This window comes from Enoplosus armatus, chromosome 8, assembly GCF_043641665.1.
Source record: "Enoplosus armatus isolate fEnoArm2 chromosome 8, fEnoArm2.hap1, whole genome shotgun sequence".
NCBI lineage: Eukaryota > Metazoa > Chordata > Actinopteri > Centrarchiformes > Enoplosidae > Enoplosus > Enoplosus armatus.
This window is the reverse complement of record NC_092187.1, coordinates 10,796,146-10,816,218: the sequence shown is the minus strand read 5'-3', so window position 1 is coordinate 10,816,218 and position 20,073 is coordinate 10,796,146. Positions and strand designations below refer to the sequence as shown.

General features: G+C 41.0%; 2 protein-coding genes across 5 annotated transcripts in view; both read left to right on the top strand.

Moving 5' to 3' along the window:
* Positions 1 to 85: 85 nt before the first annotated feature.
* On the top strand, positions 86 to 18,417 carry ube4b (ubiquitination factor E4B, UFD2 homolog (S. cerevisiae)). Of its 4 annotated transcripts, none has more exons than XM_070910444.1 (29): positions 86 to 260; positions 1,455 to 1,674; positions 2,851 to 2,986; positions 3,479 to 3,566; positions 3,864 to 4,008; positions 4,134 to 4,359; positions 4,613 to 5,092; positions 6,295 to 6,399; positions 7,625 to 7,766; positions 8,141 to 8,241; positions 8,428 to 8,542; positions 8,935 to 9,018; positions 9,636 to 9,692; positions 10,294 to 10,410; positions 10,610 to 10,708; positions 10,793 to 10,906; positions 11,095 to 11,293; positions 11,842 to 11,980; positions 12,067 to 12,166; positions 12,359 to 12,486; positions 12,659 to 12,757; positions 12,931 to 13,166; positions 13,325 to 13,451; positions 13,581 to 13,725; positions 14,049 to 14,183; positions 14,329 to 14,520; positions 15,245 to 15,419; positions 16,896 to 17,042; positions 17,278 to 18,417. In XM_070910444.1, the coding sequence occupies exons 1-29, from the start codon at positions 240 to 242 to the stop codon at positions 17,340 to 17,342; spliced, it is 4,137 nt and encodes a 1,378-aa protein (XP_070766545.1). In that variant the 5' UTR covers positions 86 to 239; the 3' UTR covers positions 17,343 to 18,417. The 4 variants fall into 4 exon arrangements, with proteins under 4 accessions (XP_070766545.1, XP_070766543.1, XP_070766546.1 ...); XM_070910442.1 differs by having other exon boundaries at positions 4,613 to 5,127; positions 6,228 to 6,399; XM_070910445.1 differs by lacking the exon at positions 6,295 to 6,399.
* A 1,287-nt stretch (positions 18,418 to 19,704) lies between these two features.
* kif1b (kinesin family member 1B) overlaps positions 19,705 to 20,073 on the top strand; it is a 52,918-nt gene continuing 52,549 nt past the window's right edge. The window contains exon 1 of the mRNA XM_070910564.1: positions 19,705 to 19,829. The gene's annotated coding sequence lies outside the window, so the exon portion shown is untranslated. The remainder of the gene's footprint in view (positions 19,830 to 20,073) is intronic.

Below are 20,073 nucleotides of genomic sequence, written 5' to 3'. Positions count from 1 at the left end.
TCTTTTTGTTTCATTCTTGGTAGAAAACTAGCAAACGAGAGACTTTTTGGAGGAACTGTATCTTGCTACCCTCCGTATACTGGTGTCCTCGTTTTTATCTTGAAGACAATCAAGACTGACACATATTTGTTGAACGAGTTAGACTATGCATATTTAGTTCTGATACAGGCTAGCTAGCTGGCTCTGGCTGGCACACATTAAAGCAGTTGAAAGTGAATTAGCTAGCTAACTTAGCTGCGATGGAATTGAGCGCAGATGAGGTAAGATGACAATGGAAAAAAGCACAAAACGAGTGCCGAGAATTAACTTCGCTCTATTTTGCTAACGTTACAATGTATGCTTACATTTACAAATTTCTTCTTGTCCTGCGGACCTCATGTCAAATGGTCTTGCTACTAGCCGACTTGCTACTAAAGCTAGCTCAGAGGCTAGCATAGTCTAAATTGAAGTAATGCATCCGCGATAAAATTCCACATTTAGCTCTACACCAGCATACATACGTGCGTGCTGCCCTACGCGACCCATACGATGTTTGTTTGGGAGAGTCAGTTAATACAACCGAGTGAAAGAACTAGAAGTTGGATGTGGGTCGCATGTTTTTGTCACCGTTGCCAGTACGTTAATTTAATTTAGCCGGGGCACAATGCTAACTAGCTAACGTATAGCTAGAGGCTATGCACAAGCTGGCCCATGGATAACATAGTTTTCAGATAAGACAACAAAATTTATATAAATGCATTGGATTGCCTTCATCTGGTAGATGTTTTCCACACGTTATATTTTGAAAGATAACAGATTACATTTTGTTTACTGAGTTGATTTGGGATATCTTCTTGCGGTAAGCTAGCTGACAGTTGCTAACGTTGTTTTGCTAACAGACAAAAATTAGCCTGCTAGACGACTCAGCACAAAAAAACACACCGGGCCACCATTGTGCAATCTACTGTGGGCCGACTATGTGGCCACTGAGCTGTTCCCCTGGAACGACACTCAACATATTATTAAGTATTTTTCTTCGTCACTTTTTAACCCTATTAAGCTACTTGATCAACTCGCAAGAGTGCTGTTGATTTGCTTAAGGTCTTCAGCTGAGTTGCACGATTTGTCACCGTTAGTGCTCATATCGGACTTAGTTTGTAATGTAGGTTACATTGTATCCATTCCACAAGGCCTTTCTTTGAAATTTAAGACCACGTCTCTCCAAAACCGATCACTGACTTAATTGTGTGTATATTGTCCGGGACTAATAATCCAAGATGGATAATGAAAATTAATTAACACCTCACATTATTTATATTATCCAGGCTGATCACTTATCCAGATATAAAAAGGAGATAATTTGATAGTCAATATACATTTAAACAGTCCTGTTATAACAAGCCCATATTACATAAAGCTGTACAGTGAGTATTCGTAGTACTGAATATGTGAATCTGCTTGTATATTCGTTCAAGATTCGCAGAAGACGACTGGTACGACTGGCAGGGGGACAGACATCACAGCCCAGCACCCCTCTCAGCACACCCCTGACATCCCCACAGAGAGAGACTCCCCCTGGACCCCTCCCTGGACCCTCAGGTGCCGCACCCCAGCCCCTGCCATCAGCTGCCTCTCAATCTTTGGGGCTCAGTGTCCACAGTGGTACTCCTGCTACATCCCCTATGGGCACCTCTGGTAAGAACTGAATAAGATCTACATGTTTTGGGATTTATTTAAGGAGTTAATAATTACTGATATTGCTTTTGTTATCTATATTCTAACCGTGTCATCCTACTCAAATGGGCATGTGACACATTGTCTTGATGCTTGGGAGATAAACAGCCATAGTTGTTTGAGCACAACACTCAAAGGAACCTTTTATATTTGTGACCTTGATATTTGAGCAGCAAGAACCAGTCATACACTCTGAATGACATGAACACAAACAGCAGCAGCTTGTTGTGCAAGTGTAGGCCCACTGTACAGAGTGAGAATTGATGCTTTTATGCACTGCTCTAGAAAAATACACCAGTGAGCCATGTATGGATACAGTGACAGATTCCTGGGATTGTTTGTTGATATGCATAGATGTGGTGTTGTTGCTATCCAATGCTACCTTTTTAGGAGTTGGAGGAGGTACTTCTCATAATTGGTCAAAATTTTTGATTTTCTTCTTGGCAGTTACATTAACATGCAATGAAGGCTGGTGTATTTCTTTTGAATATTCTCCACATATTAACCAGTGTATAGAGTTTTATTTGACTTAACTGTTGGTAGTGATATTATCCACAGTAAGATCCTGGGTGTTATTCAGGGTTTATAAATGTATGGAACACCGTGTTGATCTTGAGCCTTTGCTAAACAGTTGACATAAAATTTAAAAATTTAAATGGCAGCTTAATCATGGTTTGTCTATGTAGTGTTCCTAGTGGTGAGTGTGAGTTCATTCACAAGTTTTATTAAAATAGCGATACCGTCTTGTACAAAAACTAAATCAGAATATCATAGCATGATGAATATAAAATAGATACAAGAAAAGACACGAAAATATAAATGAGCTATTATAGATAAATGTTAGAGGAGGCCTAGACGGTCTTTGTAAACCTTATCTCCTCTGGTAGGTCTCTCCAAAGTGTGGGGAGTTCAATCGCAGAGATTTGTGTACAGTGTAGAAAAGCAAGCAAGCAAGCAAACAAACTTGAAACCTGACACTTGCGATCTAACTTGGAGCCAGGGCCACGATACAACACCTATTCCAGAACCAATAAGAAAAATACCTATTTAAGACTTAAATTATGATATATACGTGTCACATTAAGATTTTCTTTTGTGCTTCAAAGGTGCTCAGTGGTGGTGTTTTTGCTTTTGCAGGGGTGGCATATGGTAGTCAGAGCAGCGAGGGTGTGAGCTCCCTCTCCAGCTCCCCCTCCAACAGCCTTGAGACTCAGTCCCAGAGTTTGTCCCGATCGCAGAGCATGGACATTGACACTGCCTCCTGTGAAAAGAGGTAAGCGTTTTTCTAATGGCATATTGTACAGCCCAGTTCAAAGGCTTCCTCTCCTGTGGGTTTGAAAGGTGACTGTAAAAAATATGTCGTTTTCTCCATCACGGAGAACAGAGGCTGTGGTCAGCTTGAATTATATCAGTTACAATAGATTCCAATGGTGAAGTTTTTATGTTTTCACCCCCAAAAAGTATATTGGAACACTTGGAAATGCAATGAATATCACAGGTTGTTTCTATATAAAGGTGTAACAATATTCAAGAGTGACTTGTTCCTTTTAATATTTCTTCAGAAAGTGGTATTTCTTTGATTGTTTGTAGCAAACATTGACAAAGTGTTTCATAGCATGACCACATGTTTTGTTCTTACAATATCTGGTTGTGAAGTTTGTTGTGAAAGAGATGAGACAAATGCGACACTGCATCGAGGTTTGAGTGTTGACGCGGTCTGCTTAGGGATGAAGAAACTTGCTAAGCACTGCACCTCTTTTTCCAGCATGTCCCAGGTGGATGTGGACTCAGGGATAGAGAACATGGAGGTGGAGGACAGCGATCGCAGGGAGAAGAGGAACTTAACTGAAAAGGTAAACAGCTGCAGTGAACATTACTCAAAAGAGAGTCTTTTAACCTTAATTACTTGATCTACTTGACTTGGATCATGTCCATCTCATCAAGCAAGTCTTTAAAGGAATAAACATTAAGGGAGTTTTTGTGTGTTAACAGAAAAGTGATAGGGGACTTTCTATAGATGTTCTTGGTTTCATTTTCATTGACACATACCTGTCTCTTGATAGACCAGAGTGATCATGAGATAATGAGTTATCTCAGTAATGCTAGATTGTGATCAAACCCTCACTGTTGTCTCTACTTCTGCACCTCAGGAAACATCTGCAAACTCAGACGTCTCAGAAGAACAGGCTCTGCAGCTCATTTGTAAGATCCTCCGCGTATCGTGGAAGGAGCAGGATAGAGATGTCATCTTTCTCCCTTCACTGGCTACAGAGTTCCACCAGAACCCTAAGGATGGTACGTCACCCAATAGGGTCTTTATCTCCGTCACCCTAACAAGCTGAATGACCCTGCACTCTGTGAAAGGCAAAGTTTTGTTTACAACTGACAGATTCCCACATTTGATGATCTTTCTCCTGTAGTATACTCTGACTTCAAAGACCTGATCGGCCAGATCCTGATGGAAGTCTTAATGATGTCCACCCAGTCACGTGTCCACAACCCCTTTGCCAGCTTGACCGCCACCTCTCAGCCAATTGCAGCAGCCAAATCCCCCGACCACCGCCTAACGCTGGTGCAGCCCTCCAGCCAAGGTGGCAGCCCCATGGGCCCCAGTGCAGGGTCCTTTGGAGCCAGCTCTCTGTCCAGGCAAGTACCTTGACTCAGTATTATGAGCTCTGTGTGACTCCCAGAGACATGTCAAGGCTCTGGATTGGTCACCTACAGTCCACCTCAAAAGTGTGCTTTATCTGTATTTAGTTGGTATCGTGATTGGAAGCTGCCATGTTTTTTTTTTTGTTTTTTTCTTCTAGTTTTTCTGATTTTGCTTTGATCATTTTAATTTTTCAAGACATTGTTGCTAGATGAGTTTTGCCAATCATCGTTTCAATGTTGTCCACAGTCTGTATGGGTGTGGTAGTCCTCACTCGATGGCTTTGGATGCAGCCAAGAGGACCTCCCCATCTCTCCCCACCTCTACTACACCCTCTTTACCTTCTACACCCTCTACCCCACAATTCATTGTTCCCCCTAGCCCACCCGCTACTGCTACTCCGAGACACACTCTCAACCCTCCATCTGCCCCCATGCCCATCTCCCAGCGCTATCGGCCTTACTCTGTCACCTCTCCCTGGGGGGCTCCTTCCCCATCTAGCCCGGGTCACAGAGGATTTAGTTTCTTTGGACCCTCTCCTAGCCCTGCAGGGCCCTCTGTTCCTCCCAACACCCCTGTTCCCGTGCCACCACCCAGCCCCCAGTCCCTCTCCTTGAGCTCGCCTAGGGTTCGCAACCAACCCTCCTCCACACCCACTCGCGTGGTGCCCCCTTCTCCCAGATCGAATACCCGCCAGGCTGCCTTTGCTGCCAGGATGCCACCGTCTAGGTATCATCTGCCATTTGCATGTCAGTGTGTGGTGCATACGCGAGCAGATGTACTAAAACCGTAACTTTTTGTGAACCACCAAATTTGAGGTTTGGTATGAACCAAGAGTCTTGCAGCTAAATATTTGGTCAGAAGCCTTTTGTGGTATACATCGCTTCTTATATTAGTTTTCATGCAGTCACTTCTCATTCACACAAGCTTGTAACGATCTCAACTGGGTAAGATTTAGACTGCTAGTCTAATAGTTAATGGACAACCTGATATTTTAGCATTTTTATGTTTTAAAAAAGTTGAGAGCAATATGGACTTCCAGCAGAAGTTGTACAAAATATACAGTATGTTATTTGTGTTAAATGCCCAAACGGTGATTAAGATAGATATATTAAAATATATTTATATATAATCAATTTTTCAAACTCTGTATTTTCAACGCTAATATATGGGTTGTTCAGACAATTAACAGGCAGTCTAGTTTTTTAATTTGCAACATTGAGGCTGTTTGTTGCTAACATCATTTTAAAAGATCTAACCCCCTTTGCAAATTCTATGTGTGCTTCTATGTGTAAGCAAATGTATTGCTGTCATGCCAGAAAAAGAAAAACAGATCAGTATCATTATCAGCGTGAATTTATTGTTATAACAAGATGTTTTTCATGTTATTATGACATACAAACTTGTGACGTTATATCAAGAAACTTTTCTTGTTATAACAATAAACATTCAGGTTATAATGAGGTGCTGATCCGTTTTTCTTTTTCTGGCGTGGCAGCAATGCACTTCCGTAGCAAATAACTAACTATTAGATATAGCTTAACAGATGTGTTTTATAGGCCGTACATTGCTATAAAATTCTCAAGCAAATAATCTGTGGCTTATGCCTCTTTGCATTTGCTTGCTCAAGACGAGTTGCATGAGTGAGCGTGACACTCAGTTCAGTTATCAGTTGAAAAAAAATTTCTGACAGTGTTTAAAAGCCACAGACAAAATGGTATTAATGAATATTTAAAAAAACAGTACAAGTAGTCTTCAAGCAAGCGTGCAACCCTCCAGCATCCTTTCCTTAGTGCCCCCCTCTTCCTTGTCCTCTTTTCTTGTGACTTCTTACCATTCCACATTTTTCTTCATGTTTTTTCACTTCCCTTCTGTCTGTTCATGCTCGCACAACATCCTCTTTTCTTCCACTCTTTCCCTCGTCATGTTAGCCCCTTGTCGTTCCTGTTCTATGCCCTCTCTGACATGTCTCAGGACAGCAGTGATGAAGAGTCTGAGGAGGAGGAGGATTTTGCACGGGTTCAGTTTGGGTCCAGGTACACCGCTGCACGGTGTGTGTGTTTGTGTGTGCTTGCTCAGTTATGTGTCCACTGCATGTTCCAGTGGGCCCAGGAGGCTTATCACTAACTGCGCACAAACACACCAGGGTAGAGTGGTGAAAAATAAACAGATGTAGGCTTAGCCATCTTTAAGAATGCTGTAACTGTTCTGGTGATCAGAGGTTTAAACATAACGTCCCATAACTATAACTTTTAATGTATAATGGGGTGGTATGTAAAATACGGATTCTACAGAGCTGTAGACACTCACAAAACATTCACTTTCATTGTGGTTTAGGTCTGAAAATACCTGCATTTCTGTAACTCTCAACCTTCAAAATCCTATGTTTTTTCCTGGCCTGTTTCCCTATTTATTAACGAATACGAGTATATGCAATATATTTTTATGTACAAGATAATCTTGCACATCCCAGAGGAATGATTCTCAACCCTGAAGGAGCATGAAAACTTAAAACTTTTCAATACAATTTAACCCCTTTAGTACAGCATGAGACTGTTATACCTATGGTAGTCTTGAACTGTTGTTAATTTGATGCATGGGCTGTATCGTTATGTGAGAAAGGGGAGTGTGACTCTCTGCTCTATGAGCATTTGCTTCACTAGATGCTCTAATTCAAAGTTAAGATCAACTGGCATCTCATATTTATTCAGGAAAAACTGGCATGAATAAGGTTATTTAACAACATTACCTGTTGTGTTGGTTTCATCTTTAGCTTCAAGGACAATTGTAACCCAGGGCAGAGGTGATATTCCTGCATGGACAAATAACAAAGTTAATGTTATTACCTCCTAAGGTTTGTCGTGCTTTGAACCAGCTCACATACAGGTTTTGCGGTTACAGCTGACCACTAACAGCAATTTAAACTCTTGCCACCATATTTTGTCAGTTAAATGTGGCAAGCTGAATCCTAATATCAGCTTCAAAGACTTGCTGCAAACAGCTCTTGAATTTTTAATACCTGGTTTTCTTTTTTCTTTTCTTTTTTTTTCAAGAGCCCAGTACTGAGACAATTACTGCAATGCCATCACTAATGCCTTATAGTTTGTTTCTTTCAGGACCCTTGACAGTGGGTTTGAGTTTGTTAACCATACATAAAAATATTTGATGCTAACAGTATATCTGTCTGTGCTCTGATGTTTTATGTTATTTAATGAGCCCCCCCCTCTGTCCTTGTTTTTGTGTTTACCTTTTTGTTTGTAGTCTTAGTGCATGTGGAGGGGGGATGTCCTGCGATTCAGCCAGCGACCGCTTCACCATTGAAGCATGCAAAGAGACAGAGATGCTGAACTACCTCATTGAGCGTTTTGACAGTGTTGGCATGGAGGAGAGGAAAGCTCCCAAGGTAACTGGTTGTTTGTAGACGGTTTACACAAAGTATTACTTCCACAAAGTGTTCTTTTCTTTTCCTTTTTACTAAAGAAGTAAAACCCATTTAAATGAAGCTTTAAGATTGTAATTGTAGTAACAACTGGAATGTTCTTTTCATCTTATTCACTATGTCTAAATTGGTTACAAAATGTCATGAGGACAGAAGAACAGTCTGTACTTCAGAGACTAGCTGCAGGCCAGATGGTCTGGAAATAAACGAAGGTTTTGCTCGTCAAAGAACACTGTGATTCGACAGAGTCTGGAGAGAGTTTCTGTGAAATTAGCAGCGTACATTTCTATCACACCTCAACCCGCTTCTCCTATCCTGTCTGTCTCTCTCTCTCTCAGATGTGTAGCCAACCAAATGTCAGCCAGCTTCTAAGCAACATTCGCTCTCAGTGTATTTCCAATGTTGCCCTGGTCCTGCAAGGCACCCTGACCCAGCCTCGGTAAGAGAGCCTGCCACACACTGATGATCTTTGGGTTATTGTATTAACTGTCATTATATTTGTGTACATTGTGTTCCTTCTCGTTTACGTCTGAGTCTCCATAGCAACTACTTTTTCACCCCGAGTCCAGACACATTATTTATTTATTTGATTTGGGCACAATGCTTCTCTGTTTTCTACGTGTAGGAGCCCTCTCCAGCAGTCTCTGCTGGTACCTTATATGCTGTGTCGGAACCTTCCATATGGCTTTATTCAGGAACTGGTGCGCATTACCCACCAGGAGGAAGAAGTGTTCAGACAGGTGGGAAGCACATTTTCGATACACGTTTATGCTTATTCAGGGTCACTCAGGCTAAAACCTATCCCAGCATACAGTGGACAGGAAGACACCCCAAACACACTCGTATTCACAGCAATGGGCTGGTGGAACTACACTGTACTCACTTTTATTTTGATTTGAAAGAATAAATCTGTACAGGTAATAAGCTATGAGGGAGAGATTCACTGTGTCTATGTACATGAATGTAAATGGAGTGATGTTTAGGGAGGTCACTCTAAAGCACCTTCACAGTGATGAAATTGCAATAATTCAGGCAAACTCGCAAACATCCACCGCTTGAGATTTTGCCGTGAGCTGGAATCTCTGACAAGAGGCTCTGACAAGGCACTGATACATGACATCTTGTTTCTCAGATCTTCATTCCCATCCTCCATGGACTGGCTCTTGCGGTGAAAGAATGTTCCTTTGACAGCGACAACTTTAAATTCCCCCTCATGGTAAGGAGAGGTGTTCCTGGCCTGGCAGGAGATGAGACTTGTGTATTTACAATTACAGGGGATATGCAGTACAGCGAGGCTTAATGAGGTCCTGGCAGCCTGTCAGACATCCTGTCAACATACTCAGTAGACAGACAGCTCCAGATGTACAGTACCATATGTGTGCTTAAATATGCAGTATAATAGTGTTCCCATTGTGCTGCTTCTCCTCTTGAGTAGATCTGATGATGATTTTCATGCTACTTTGTCATTCTTATCCAGACATCCTGAGTCAAGTGAGTCTGTTACTCACCATTCATACTAGCATAAACAATAATAAAGTACTATAACATGATTTCTGTGAATTTGGTGTATTCAAGTAGTTCATTTTCAAGAATTTTGTCATTGGAGTGTTACATTTTGTTGGAGGCTGCTTGTTAGAGAATGTTGTAATTTGCTTCTTACAAATGTAACGAGTAAATAATCTCTTGAATGATAATAACTAGCCTCACACTTGCAGTTGCTAGTTTTATAGTAGTTTTGTGGTCATACCATGTTACCTAATTTATCTGTTAACCAAGCAGTTTGAGGAAAATCTCAATTGAAGCACTGTTTCATTTGTGGTTTGTTTTTTACAGGCATTAGCTGAGCTTTGTGAAATCAAGTACGGAAAGACTCACCCAGTGTGCAGTTTGGTGAGTATACAGTTGGATGGCCAAAGTGTTCATCATTATGTTATTCACGGCTCAGATTATTTAGGCCATTTATTTCCCTGAGATGATCAGGGATTTTATTTACAATTCTGGCTATTGTCTTTGTTTATACCGTCATCACACCAGCCTGGTCAGTTGACGTCAGCACAGAACAATGTGCTCTGTTTATTTTATTCATGACACCAAGTCCTCTTCCTGCTTCACAGAAGAAGGGCAAGACAAAATTCCCCTGTGTATGGAAAGGACTGGGCCTATATTTAGCGACACAACAATCTCTCATCAAATCAGAGTTCTTTGAGTTTATATTAAGCTTACTTAGTTGCTTCTTAACTGACTACTGCGTTTTTTTAAGTCACATGTAGGCCTTTAGCTTTTCTTAGTGACTTAAATAAGTGAGCAAGTAGGAGTACATTGTTCAGTTCATTGTCTTCCATGTTTGTTGACAGACCCATACTAGCTTTGGGTGATGGGATGTTTACTAGCGCCACTAGAAAATAGAATTTGTTAAATGTTTGTGGCTTGACCACACAAAACACCTGTGTACCTCTGTGTAATATGTGTCTGTCATGGCTCTTCTTTGCAGGTAACGTCGCTGCCTCTATGGTGTCCCAAACCTCTGAGCCCTGGTTGTGGCAGAGAGATCCAGAGATTGTCCTACCTGGGATCCTTCTTCAGCCTCTCTGTGTTTGCTGAGGATGATGTGAGTTGTCTAATCAGTTAAATAATTAACATAACTCAGTAGCAGCAGCTTGTAGGTAATTTGCAATGTATTTTTATACATTATAAATTATAAAAGTGTCTGAGACTGGAGAGCAGACCTAATGCAATAATACTGCAACGGCATGTTGTGTAATGCACAAACAATCTTTAATGAGTTAAACGCTTTTCTTTTTCTTCAGACCAAAGTAGGAGACAAGTATTTCTCTGGCCCAGCCATCACCATGGAGAACACGCGAGTTGTCAGCCAATCATTGCAACACTACCTGGAGTCAGCAAGGGTGAGTCTCCGCTTCATAATGTTTTTATTTATTCAGTAGCTGCCCTTTATATATAGAAAATAAATGATTTGTCATCTTTTTCAGGGTGACCAGTTTAAAGTTCTCCATAACATCCTACTAAATGGAGAAACGCGCGAGTCAGCTCTTAATTACATGGCAGCTCTAGTCAACTACAATGTGAAGAAAGCCCAGATGCAGGTAAGTTGCAAAAATCATTCATTCCACAAAATAAATGTAATTTTGAGTTACCAAAAGAATAAGTAGTAATACATTTAGCCGTTTACAGTACTTTTTTTTTTTGCTGATTTGTTCTCATATTCAGGTTGTAGGGACAGCTTTTGAACATTAATTTGAAATTGTTCTGAATTCACCCTATTTTGTCCTAGACTGATGACAAGCTGGTGTCGGCAGACGGCTTCATGCTGAACTTCTTGTGGGTGCTGCAACAGCTGAGCATGAAGATCAAGCTGGAGACGGTGGACCCCTACTACATTTTCCATCCGCGCTGTCGCCTTGTTGTCAGCTTAGAGGAGACGCGTCTGAAAGCCACCATGGAGGAGCTAAAGAGCTGGCTGACTGAGCTGCGTAAGTTGACATAAATAAAAGTACAGATTCATGATTGTGAGGACTGTTTTTGTTTTTACAAAAATGACTTGTAGTTTGAAATGAGTCATCAGTATTTTATGTTCATTTGAATAAATGCAAGTCGACTACATCGTTCATAGACTGCTGCCATTTTGAGAAATCTGTTAATTGCACATAGAGGAGCCATTTTGCATACTTATCCATTTTCAAAATTATTCATCATCATGCCAGATCTTTGATTTCTTTTTTTTTTTCAGAATTCATCTCGGATGAATCATCCTTGCCTCTGCTTTATTTTTAGGCATTTACAAAATAATAGCAGTTATACATGCTGTACTGTATACAAATAATGTCATACGTTAAGATTTAAAATAATTCATATTCATTCATTGTACATATGACCTAATGTGACATGATACGCTAACAAAATTGTTTTTAGGCAGAAAAGCAGATATTGAACTGTAAAGATACTGGCAGACTAGTTCTGACTGATGGTGGTATGTGCTGTTATATTGGAAATAATTAATTTAATTTGTGCACATGGACAGATGAAGACCCCACCAAGTTCTCAGAACCCAAGTTCCCAACTGAGTGTTTCTTCTTGACGCTGCACACCCACCATTTGTCCATCCTGCCTGGCTGTAGGCGCTACATCCGCAGGTTGCGAGCCATCCGGGAACTGAACAGGTACACACACACACACACACACACACACACAGGTATTCATAGCATGCTCAGTCTATGTGCTTTAATTATGTTTTTTCCCATGTTAGGACTGTAGAGGAGCTGAAGAACAGTGAAAGCCAATGGAAGGATTCCCCCTTGGCTAGTCGACATAGAGAGATGCTCAAGCGATGCAAAACCCAGCTCAAGGTCAATCTAACATCCTTGTAGATGCACCCACTTGATTGATTAAACCTTCAAGACTGATTTAAAGGCACAGGCCTGCAAATACTCATCTCTCAGTTTACTGGACTATCCTTAAATGCTGAAACATGCAGGATTCTAAGACAGAGCATATTTGCAGAGATGTGATCCTTATCGTGTGTGACTTTGTCCTGACAGAAACTGGTGCGAGCCAAAGCTTGTGCTGATGTGGGCCTTCTGGATGAGAACCTGCTCCGCAGATGTCTGCAGTTCTATAGCACAGTCATTCAGCTCATTCTTCGCATGGTGGATCCTGCTTACCCCAAGTGAGTCGCCCTGCCACTGACAGACCATGTTACTGTTTGTTGTGATATTGATGTGAAGGAATAGCTGTGGTTTTTTTTTTTGTCTTTGGTATCTTTCATGCTGTGTTTCACTTAAGAGTATATCATAAATCAAGATATAAGTACCATGTTTGTTTTTTCATTCCTTACGCAGCATCACCCTGCCACTGAACCCAGAGATTCCCAAAAGCTTTGCTGCTCTGCCTGAGTTCTACATTGAAGATGTGGCCGAGTTTCTGCTTTTTGTTGTGCAGTAAGTTTATAGTTTAGTCTTGCACACTTGTTTCATTGGTCAACCATTGTCTTAACAATGAATATCTTGTGGATCGGAATAATCGGAATTCAGTGCAACACATACATACATATACATTGTTATTGTATATATTTTTTACCTCATTGTCCTACTTGTTTCATCCCTTCTTCCAGGTATTCTCCCCAGGTTTTATACGAGCCGTGTGTTCAGGACATTGTCACCTTCTTGGTGGTGTTCATCTGCAGCCAGAACTACATCAGGAACCCCTACCTTATTGCCAAGTTGGTGGAGGTGCTGTTTGTCACCAACCCTGCTGTACAACCTCGTACTCAGCGATTCTCTGAAATGATGGAGAACCACCCGTTGTCCGTCAAACAGCTGGTCCCCGCCCTCATGAAGTTCTACACTGGTGAGTTCAATGTATACTGTAATTCTAAGCTGCTGTTGTAGTTAATGGATGTAAAAATTAATAAACTTGTTTCTTGACATTATGTAGCTGTTTTTTTTTCTGTAAGGTCTTGGTCATTTTCTTTTCTTTTTGACTAAAAAACTGTCTCGCCTGGTCAGATGTTGAGCATACCGGCGCCACCAGCGAGTTCTACGATAAGTTCACTATACGGTACCATATCAGCACTATCTTCAAGAGTCTCTGGCAGAACCTTGCCCACCATGGAACCTTCATGGAGGAGTTCAAGTGAGTTTGCTTTTTTGGGCATGTAAAAAACAAATGGCACAATTAAGGTTAGAGTCAGTGGCCATCTGACTTGGATCAATTCCAACCTGATCCACTCTTCCGTCTTCTTTCATGCTTCCTCCCCTCTAGCTCTGGCAAGCAGTTTGTGCGCTACATCAACATGCTGATTAATGACACCACCTTCTTGTTAGACGAGAGCCTTGAGTCCCTGAAGCGTATCCACGAAGTTCAAGAAGAGATGAAGAATAAGGAGCAGTGGGAGCAGCTGCCTAGGGTCAGTGCTCAGCCTTATAGCCTTTTATTTTTTTACCAGGTATTTACATGCTTTCAAACAGTGATGATTAAGCTTCATTTATTTCAGCGATAAAACACAGAATTGAAGTAATAGAAAGCAGTGAACGCAGTGCTAAATCTTCAAAAGGAAGAGATGAAAATTTAAGCAGCAAAGACAAATTGATAACAAAGTGGTTATTGCTGTGAGCTGAGGCATATTATCACCTCACTCATATTTGTGCTGAGCTGTGAAACTTGCCAGAAGGCAACTGTTGCAGAATAGATAAAAATAGTATTGTTTGTGTTTTACCTGCAAACTCTCAGGAGCAGCAGCAGAGCCGGCAGTCCCAGCTGACTCAGGATGAGCGGGTGTCTCGCTCCTATCTGGCCCTCGCCACAGAGACGGTCGAAATGTTCCACATCCTCACCAAGCAGGTCCAGAAGCCTTTCCTCAGGCCTGTGAGTGTCGCTGCCGCCAACATATGAGTGGAAATGTATTCTCCATTTATACAATAACAATGACTGTAAAGGCGACGTTATCTGCCTAAATTGGGCAGTCTGAACCCAACAAACTATTCTAAACGGCGCCCTCTTTTTCATACAGGAGCTGGGGCCTCGTTTAGCTGCCATGCTGAACTTTAACCTCCAGCAGCTCTGTGGGCCCAAGTGTCGGGACCTGAAGGTGGAGAACCCCGAGAAGTATGGCTTTGAACCCAAGAAGCTCTTAGACCAGCTGACTGACATCTACCTGCAGCTAGACTGTGCCCGCTTTGCTAAAGCAATAGCAGATGACCAGGTTGGTGCTAAAGGGGGGAAACAAAACACAAGCGGGAGTTTGTTATAATGATCATGAGAAAAGGCTGCAGGTAATTGTGGCAGATCATCATAGTCAGTCGTATTGCCTTTAAGACATCAGCATGAAGTCTCTATTGTATTTGGTGAATGTAATACAGCGTTTCACCCAGGTTTTACCCAACCCATCACAGCTACGAGTCAGAGGTCACTTCTCCCCAGTGTAATGCAGAAAGCGCTCAGGGACCAAATACTGTAGCTTAGTTCATGTTAATGTGTGAGGTGAAATGTTTCAAGCATTCACTGTAACAACACTTACTTGAATGACTTGTTAGTCCTTGTTCTAATTAACTTAACACAACAAAGAAATACTGTTTTTCCATTCTCTATAAATGTCATTGGGCTTAAGCACCACAGGCATCTACTTGATTATACATTTTTGTTTCAATCACTTCTAAGGGTGAAGCAACATCTAAGTATTAACTGTAGGCAGTTGAACAATGTGTGATGTTTTTATGGAGAGTAATTTTGATGACAAAGTTCCAGTGACCTGCCAGTTAATCTTCTACTTTGCGAGTATTGTTCTTCACATTGTAATGTTGGGAGTGTGCATCAGAAGTTATACGTCAGGGAACCCAGCTGCTGCTTGTTGCATATGGTGTCACACATCACCTCATAGACTATCCTCTCCTGCAGTTCCCTGATGAATTTTCCAACTTTTTGTGCAGCGGTCGTACAGCCGTGAGCTCTTTGAGGAGGTGATCTCAAAGATGAGAAAGGCTGGTATTAAGTCCTCCATCGCCATCGAAAAATTCAAGCTGCTATTGGAGAAGGTGGAGGAAATAGTCGCCAAGAACTCCCAGTCTGAAATGGACTACAGTGACGCACCTGACGAGTTCAAAGGTGTGTGTGTGTGTGTGTGTGTGTGTGTGTGTGTGTGTGTGTGTGTGTGTGTGTGTGTGTGTGTGTGTGTGTGTGTGTGTGTGTGTGTGTCCACAGTGTGTTTAAGCAGCATACATGCAATGTTTAAATCTGTATGTCCAGGAGCAGTAACTTGGCTCTAGAAGTGCTGCATCATCTCTCCCACAGACTCTCTACTCACTCTCTTCTATGTGTTTTACTAACAATACCATGTTATTAGAAAGTTTAGTACACACACTTATATTTCTGTATAGTCACCAATTTTACAGAGGCCCAAGCCTATTTAGAAAATGAGTTCAAATCTCCAAATCCTAATTATTGGGGATCCCAATAAGAAAATAACAATAAGAAATGTACCGTTGAGGTCCACTGTCATTTCCCATAGTTGTAAAGAATATCCATATAAAGAAGGTAAAAGGGTCTATCTGTCTTTTTGTTATACTGAAAATTAACCAAGGTCTTTTAAATTATATTTGTAATTTATTGTTTTTGTGGTTAGCTTACCCACATCTCACTGAATCCTTGGCCCAAAGCAGAAAAAGTCATTTGGTTAGAAATCTGGTGTGACCTGAAGTCAGCCGGTGCAGACAGACAGGATCTTCAGCAGCCTCTGTTGCTGTCGAATTCCAGACATTTGCAGGGGATTTTGCAGCTCGTAGAGGTCATATAGACAGCTTAGAGCAAGACTATCCTGTAACCACAGACTTAATATAATCTAGAAAGAGTGTGGCCCACATACCTCCTTTGATTACCAGATATGCCAGCCAACCCACCACAGTCGATGGGAGTGTGCCGTACAGGCGGCTTGAGTATCAGCTTTCTATGGTTGAAATCTCCCACAGCAGGTTTTATTTTTGTTACGCGCAAGTCCGACTGTAACAGCCTTGTGACATTTCAGTATAGGGCACACTTTGTCGAAAGCTCTTATTGAGTATTTATTGGTTGTAATCTTTACTGGTGTTTTGATAGGTGCACCAATATTCCTGTCATATGAAACACATTAGATTATCAGCTGTCTGGGTTAGATATGTTGCACAGATTTGATGAAGACGTGTGATAATATTGGATGCAGTTGTGTTTTATTCTTCTCACAAAAAAGTTATTTTAGTTTGTTTTATTATTTTTTTATGTATTAATTCTTAATTCAAACACAATTGCAAAAGGGTAGATTAGCTAGTAGCATACCTCTGTTCAGATGTATGCACAGCATTTGAATACTAACCCTTCTCCAAACACATGGAGCAGCCTGCAGCAGGATGTGATGTTTGTTTTGCTTCTTAAAAATAAAAAAGAAGAAGGAAAATCGGATATGGTGACAATAACTTTCACTCTGATTCACTTTCTGTGCAGTGTAGAAGTATAAAATCAGGATTGTCAGTTGAAGCTTGTTGGTTATTGTTTTGAGACTGTTTGGCTCTTAATCCTCTGTAAAATGTACAATTGCCTTATTTATAACAGACCCTCTGATGGACACACTGATGACTGACCCCGTGATTCTGCCCTCGGGGAACATCATGGACCGATCCATCATCCTGCGCCACCTGCTCAACTCCCCCACTGATCCCTTCAACAGGCAGCCACTCACAGAGAGCATGCTGGAGTCAGGTAACCCCACCATGATGCCTTTTCACCTGTAATTACATGTAAAGCGGTTCTACTCAAGGTAGGCAAGAGCAAGTGTGAAAGTCTATTTCTTGCTAGGAACAACAAAGCAGTTATCTAGTTTTAAATTCTAGGCAGGTGATTTCTTAACACCTAAATGTCTAATTAAATTACTGCCTGTGAGATTGTGGATGTCAGTTTCTTACATGCTCCTCACAATCTGTTGTTAATTCTACAGTTCCTGAACTGAAGGAGAGGATCCATGCCTGGATGAGAGAGAAACAGGGCGGACGGCCTGTCTAAGGACCACATGTCACCAACGTCTGCTAACCATCATTAAGGGATCTGTCCAAGTCGCCCGAATGACCACCAATGACAACAAAAAACATTTTGGAATGGGGGGGAAAAAAGGAGACCTGATTTGATTTTTATTTGCATTTACCCTTTTTGTCTCAAACCATTATCATGGTTCTAAAAACAAAATATAATAAAGTTAAGACTTTTACGTTTTTTTCTCATGAGTTTGTGTATATATATATCAAAATATATACATATATTTAACAAGAGTTAGTTACTGCATTATTATGCTGCAAGAAAACGTTTCCACCACCAACAGGTTTACCAGCGAGGTGCATACAGTCACTTCATTGATCATTTTCCTTTCCGGTTCTCATTTTGTTTTTGTAATACTCTGTATGTCGGCTTCATTAAAGACTTCTGATTTGAGGGAGAGGGAGAGGGAAGGGCAATACATTTGGGAAAGTGTGGGTGGGTTCTGATAAAATTACTAGCCCTGAGTTTTCATTATCAAGACTGTGACAATGATGAACTTGAGTCCACATAATGTATGCTGGTGTCCCAGAGCTAACAGATGCACAGTTTGTGCTTGTAGACGAAGTTCAGAACTGGGAATATCCATTAAGGATGTAGCTTAACGTAAACTAATCCTAAATGTCAGCTTCCTTTTGAGTACAGTAGGAAGATGAGCAGTGATTTACCAAAATACAGTATGTTCAGTTGTTCCTCTTTAGTCACATTTTCGCTGCTGACTTCGATAGACTGAATTTACTTCTTGTGTGTGCATGGCCTCAAGTCCAGAACCTCCTAAGCGCCTCATGGACAAATAACCCTCTTTTAGGCGAAGTGGAAGGAACATGAGAGAATGTAGCATGACCACCAGAAACACCATAGTAGGAGCATACCTTTTAAAAGTCTGCTCTTCAGAACCACTGACATCTCACCTCAAGATGGTCTCTTTCAAATGGCACTGTACCTAACTTGACCTTGCTGACCTTAACTGTACAGGAGATGATTTCCTTTAACCACACCTGTTTTGGAAGCTAGGATTTTGAACTGAAATAAATGATGATGCACATTATTTCACAACTCGTCACTGTTTTTTTCCTCAGATTGATGCCTAAGTGATTTTGTTTGGTCCTTTTTGGCCAAAGTTCTTTTTAGTTCAGTGTCTTTAAAAGGAAGTTGCACTGAAATACAAAATGTTAGAGATTATACAAAGTCTAAAACTTATTTATCTAATGGACCCTTGTTTAAACAGTATAAACATGCAGCAATCCAGGTGAATAGGTGACTAACAAATCCAATAAATACCAAAATGATCAATAAAATCATCCAAATTATAAAAATTAAATGCAAATTTTAACTTGGAGGGTAAGCTTATACTTAAAGGTTTCTCATAAGCCATAACTTCACCTTTATATTACACATTGTGATGGTTACTGATTTTTTACTTCTTTTTTTTTTTATGTGAAAATAACTTATTCCAGTTCCTGGCAGCACAAAATCTGTTTTTTTGGTATGTGGTTTCCCAAATGTGTAAGCTTAGTCATTCTTCAACTGTAATTGTTATAAACTAATGGATTAAACTTGGCAAACGTCCCTATTTTATTGGCAAGATTTACACAGTATACAATAAAGGGTAAACTGGAGCAGTTTATCCTGAGAAACAAAAATACCGCTTAGTCAGTCTTGAAGCCGTTCACATTTGTTGCACAACACGGAAAACCAACAACAAAAATGTAACATTACCTACATGAAAGTGGATCGCATCCAGCACACAAAAACATGAGCGTGGCTTGGAGATGTGGTTTTCATTTTTCATTTCAAGTATTTTTGTATATATGAAGGTAAAATAGGGCCGCATTTATAGTACTTATATGTGAGAATATACATTTTGAATTTAGAATAGGATTGTAGACATTGAGATTGTGACATCCTCCATTTCCCGCTAGACGGCGCTCTTTGTAGTGACCCTGGGTGATGCGGTGACAGCGGTGCGGGGAGCGGTGGGTAGAAATCCTGCAGTGTGGCGTCACGTTAAAAAAAAAAAAAAAAAGAGAGACAGAGAGAGACCCCACCCACTTCCGATTCCGAGGATCACCATTGGCTCTGCGACACATTAGTCACTGACGTCCCTTCGTTTATTGGCCCGTCAGGCTGTCAGTCAGCGTGGCCGAGAGGCAGTTGACGTAATCTCTTCGGTAAATCAAGGCAATCTATCAATTCTTCTTTTCGCTTGTGTGCAGATAGACCTCCGCCTCGTATCTCTACTGGAAAAATAAACTCGTCAAGGAGTCGCCGGTTGTAATCACAGGTCCATCCGGCGGAGGATACCGCGATAATGGGTGTTTTTCACGAAAGTGGACTTAATAACAGTTTTCGTGCTCGCGGATTCAGATAAAAAACAACACGTCTTGACGCCCGCTAGCTAACATTAGTTCTCGCCGCTATCATATGGTGTTGGTGTTGTCCTGGTGAGAGTCTTCAAACGTGAGTAAAAACGTTAAGAAATAATGTCTTTATTCATATTGTCAATGTTTTTAGTGCACGGTGTTACATATTCATCCCGGGCAGTTGTTGGTGGCCGGTGAGCTGTTGTAGTATTAGCTAACGTTAGTCAGAGACGTGCGAGTGTCTGGCGGTGTCTTTGCACCGTTGCATGCTCCTGGTTACGATAACAGTTTTATATTCCTATTTAATTTGCAAAGTATATAACATCACTTGTTTACGAGCA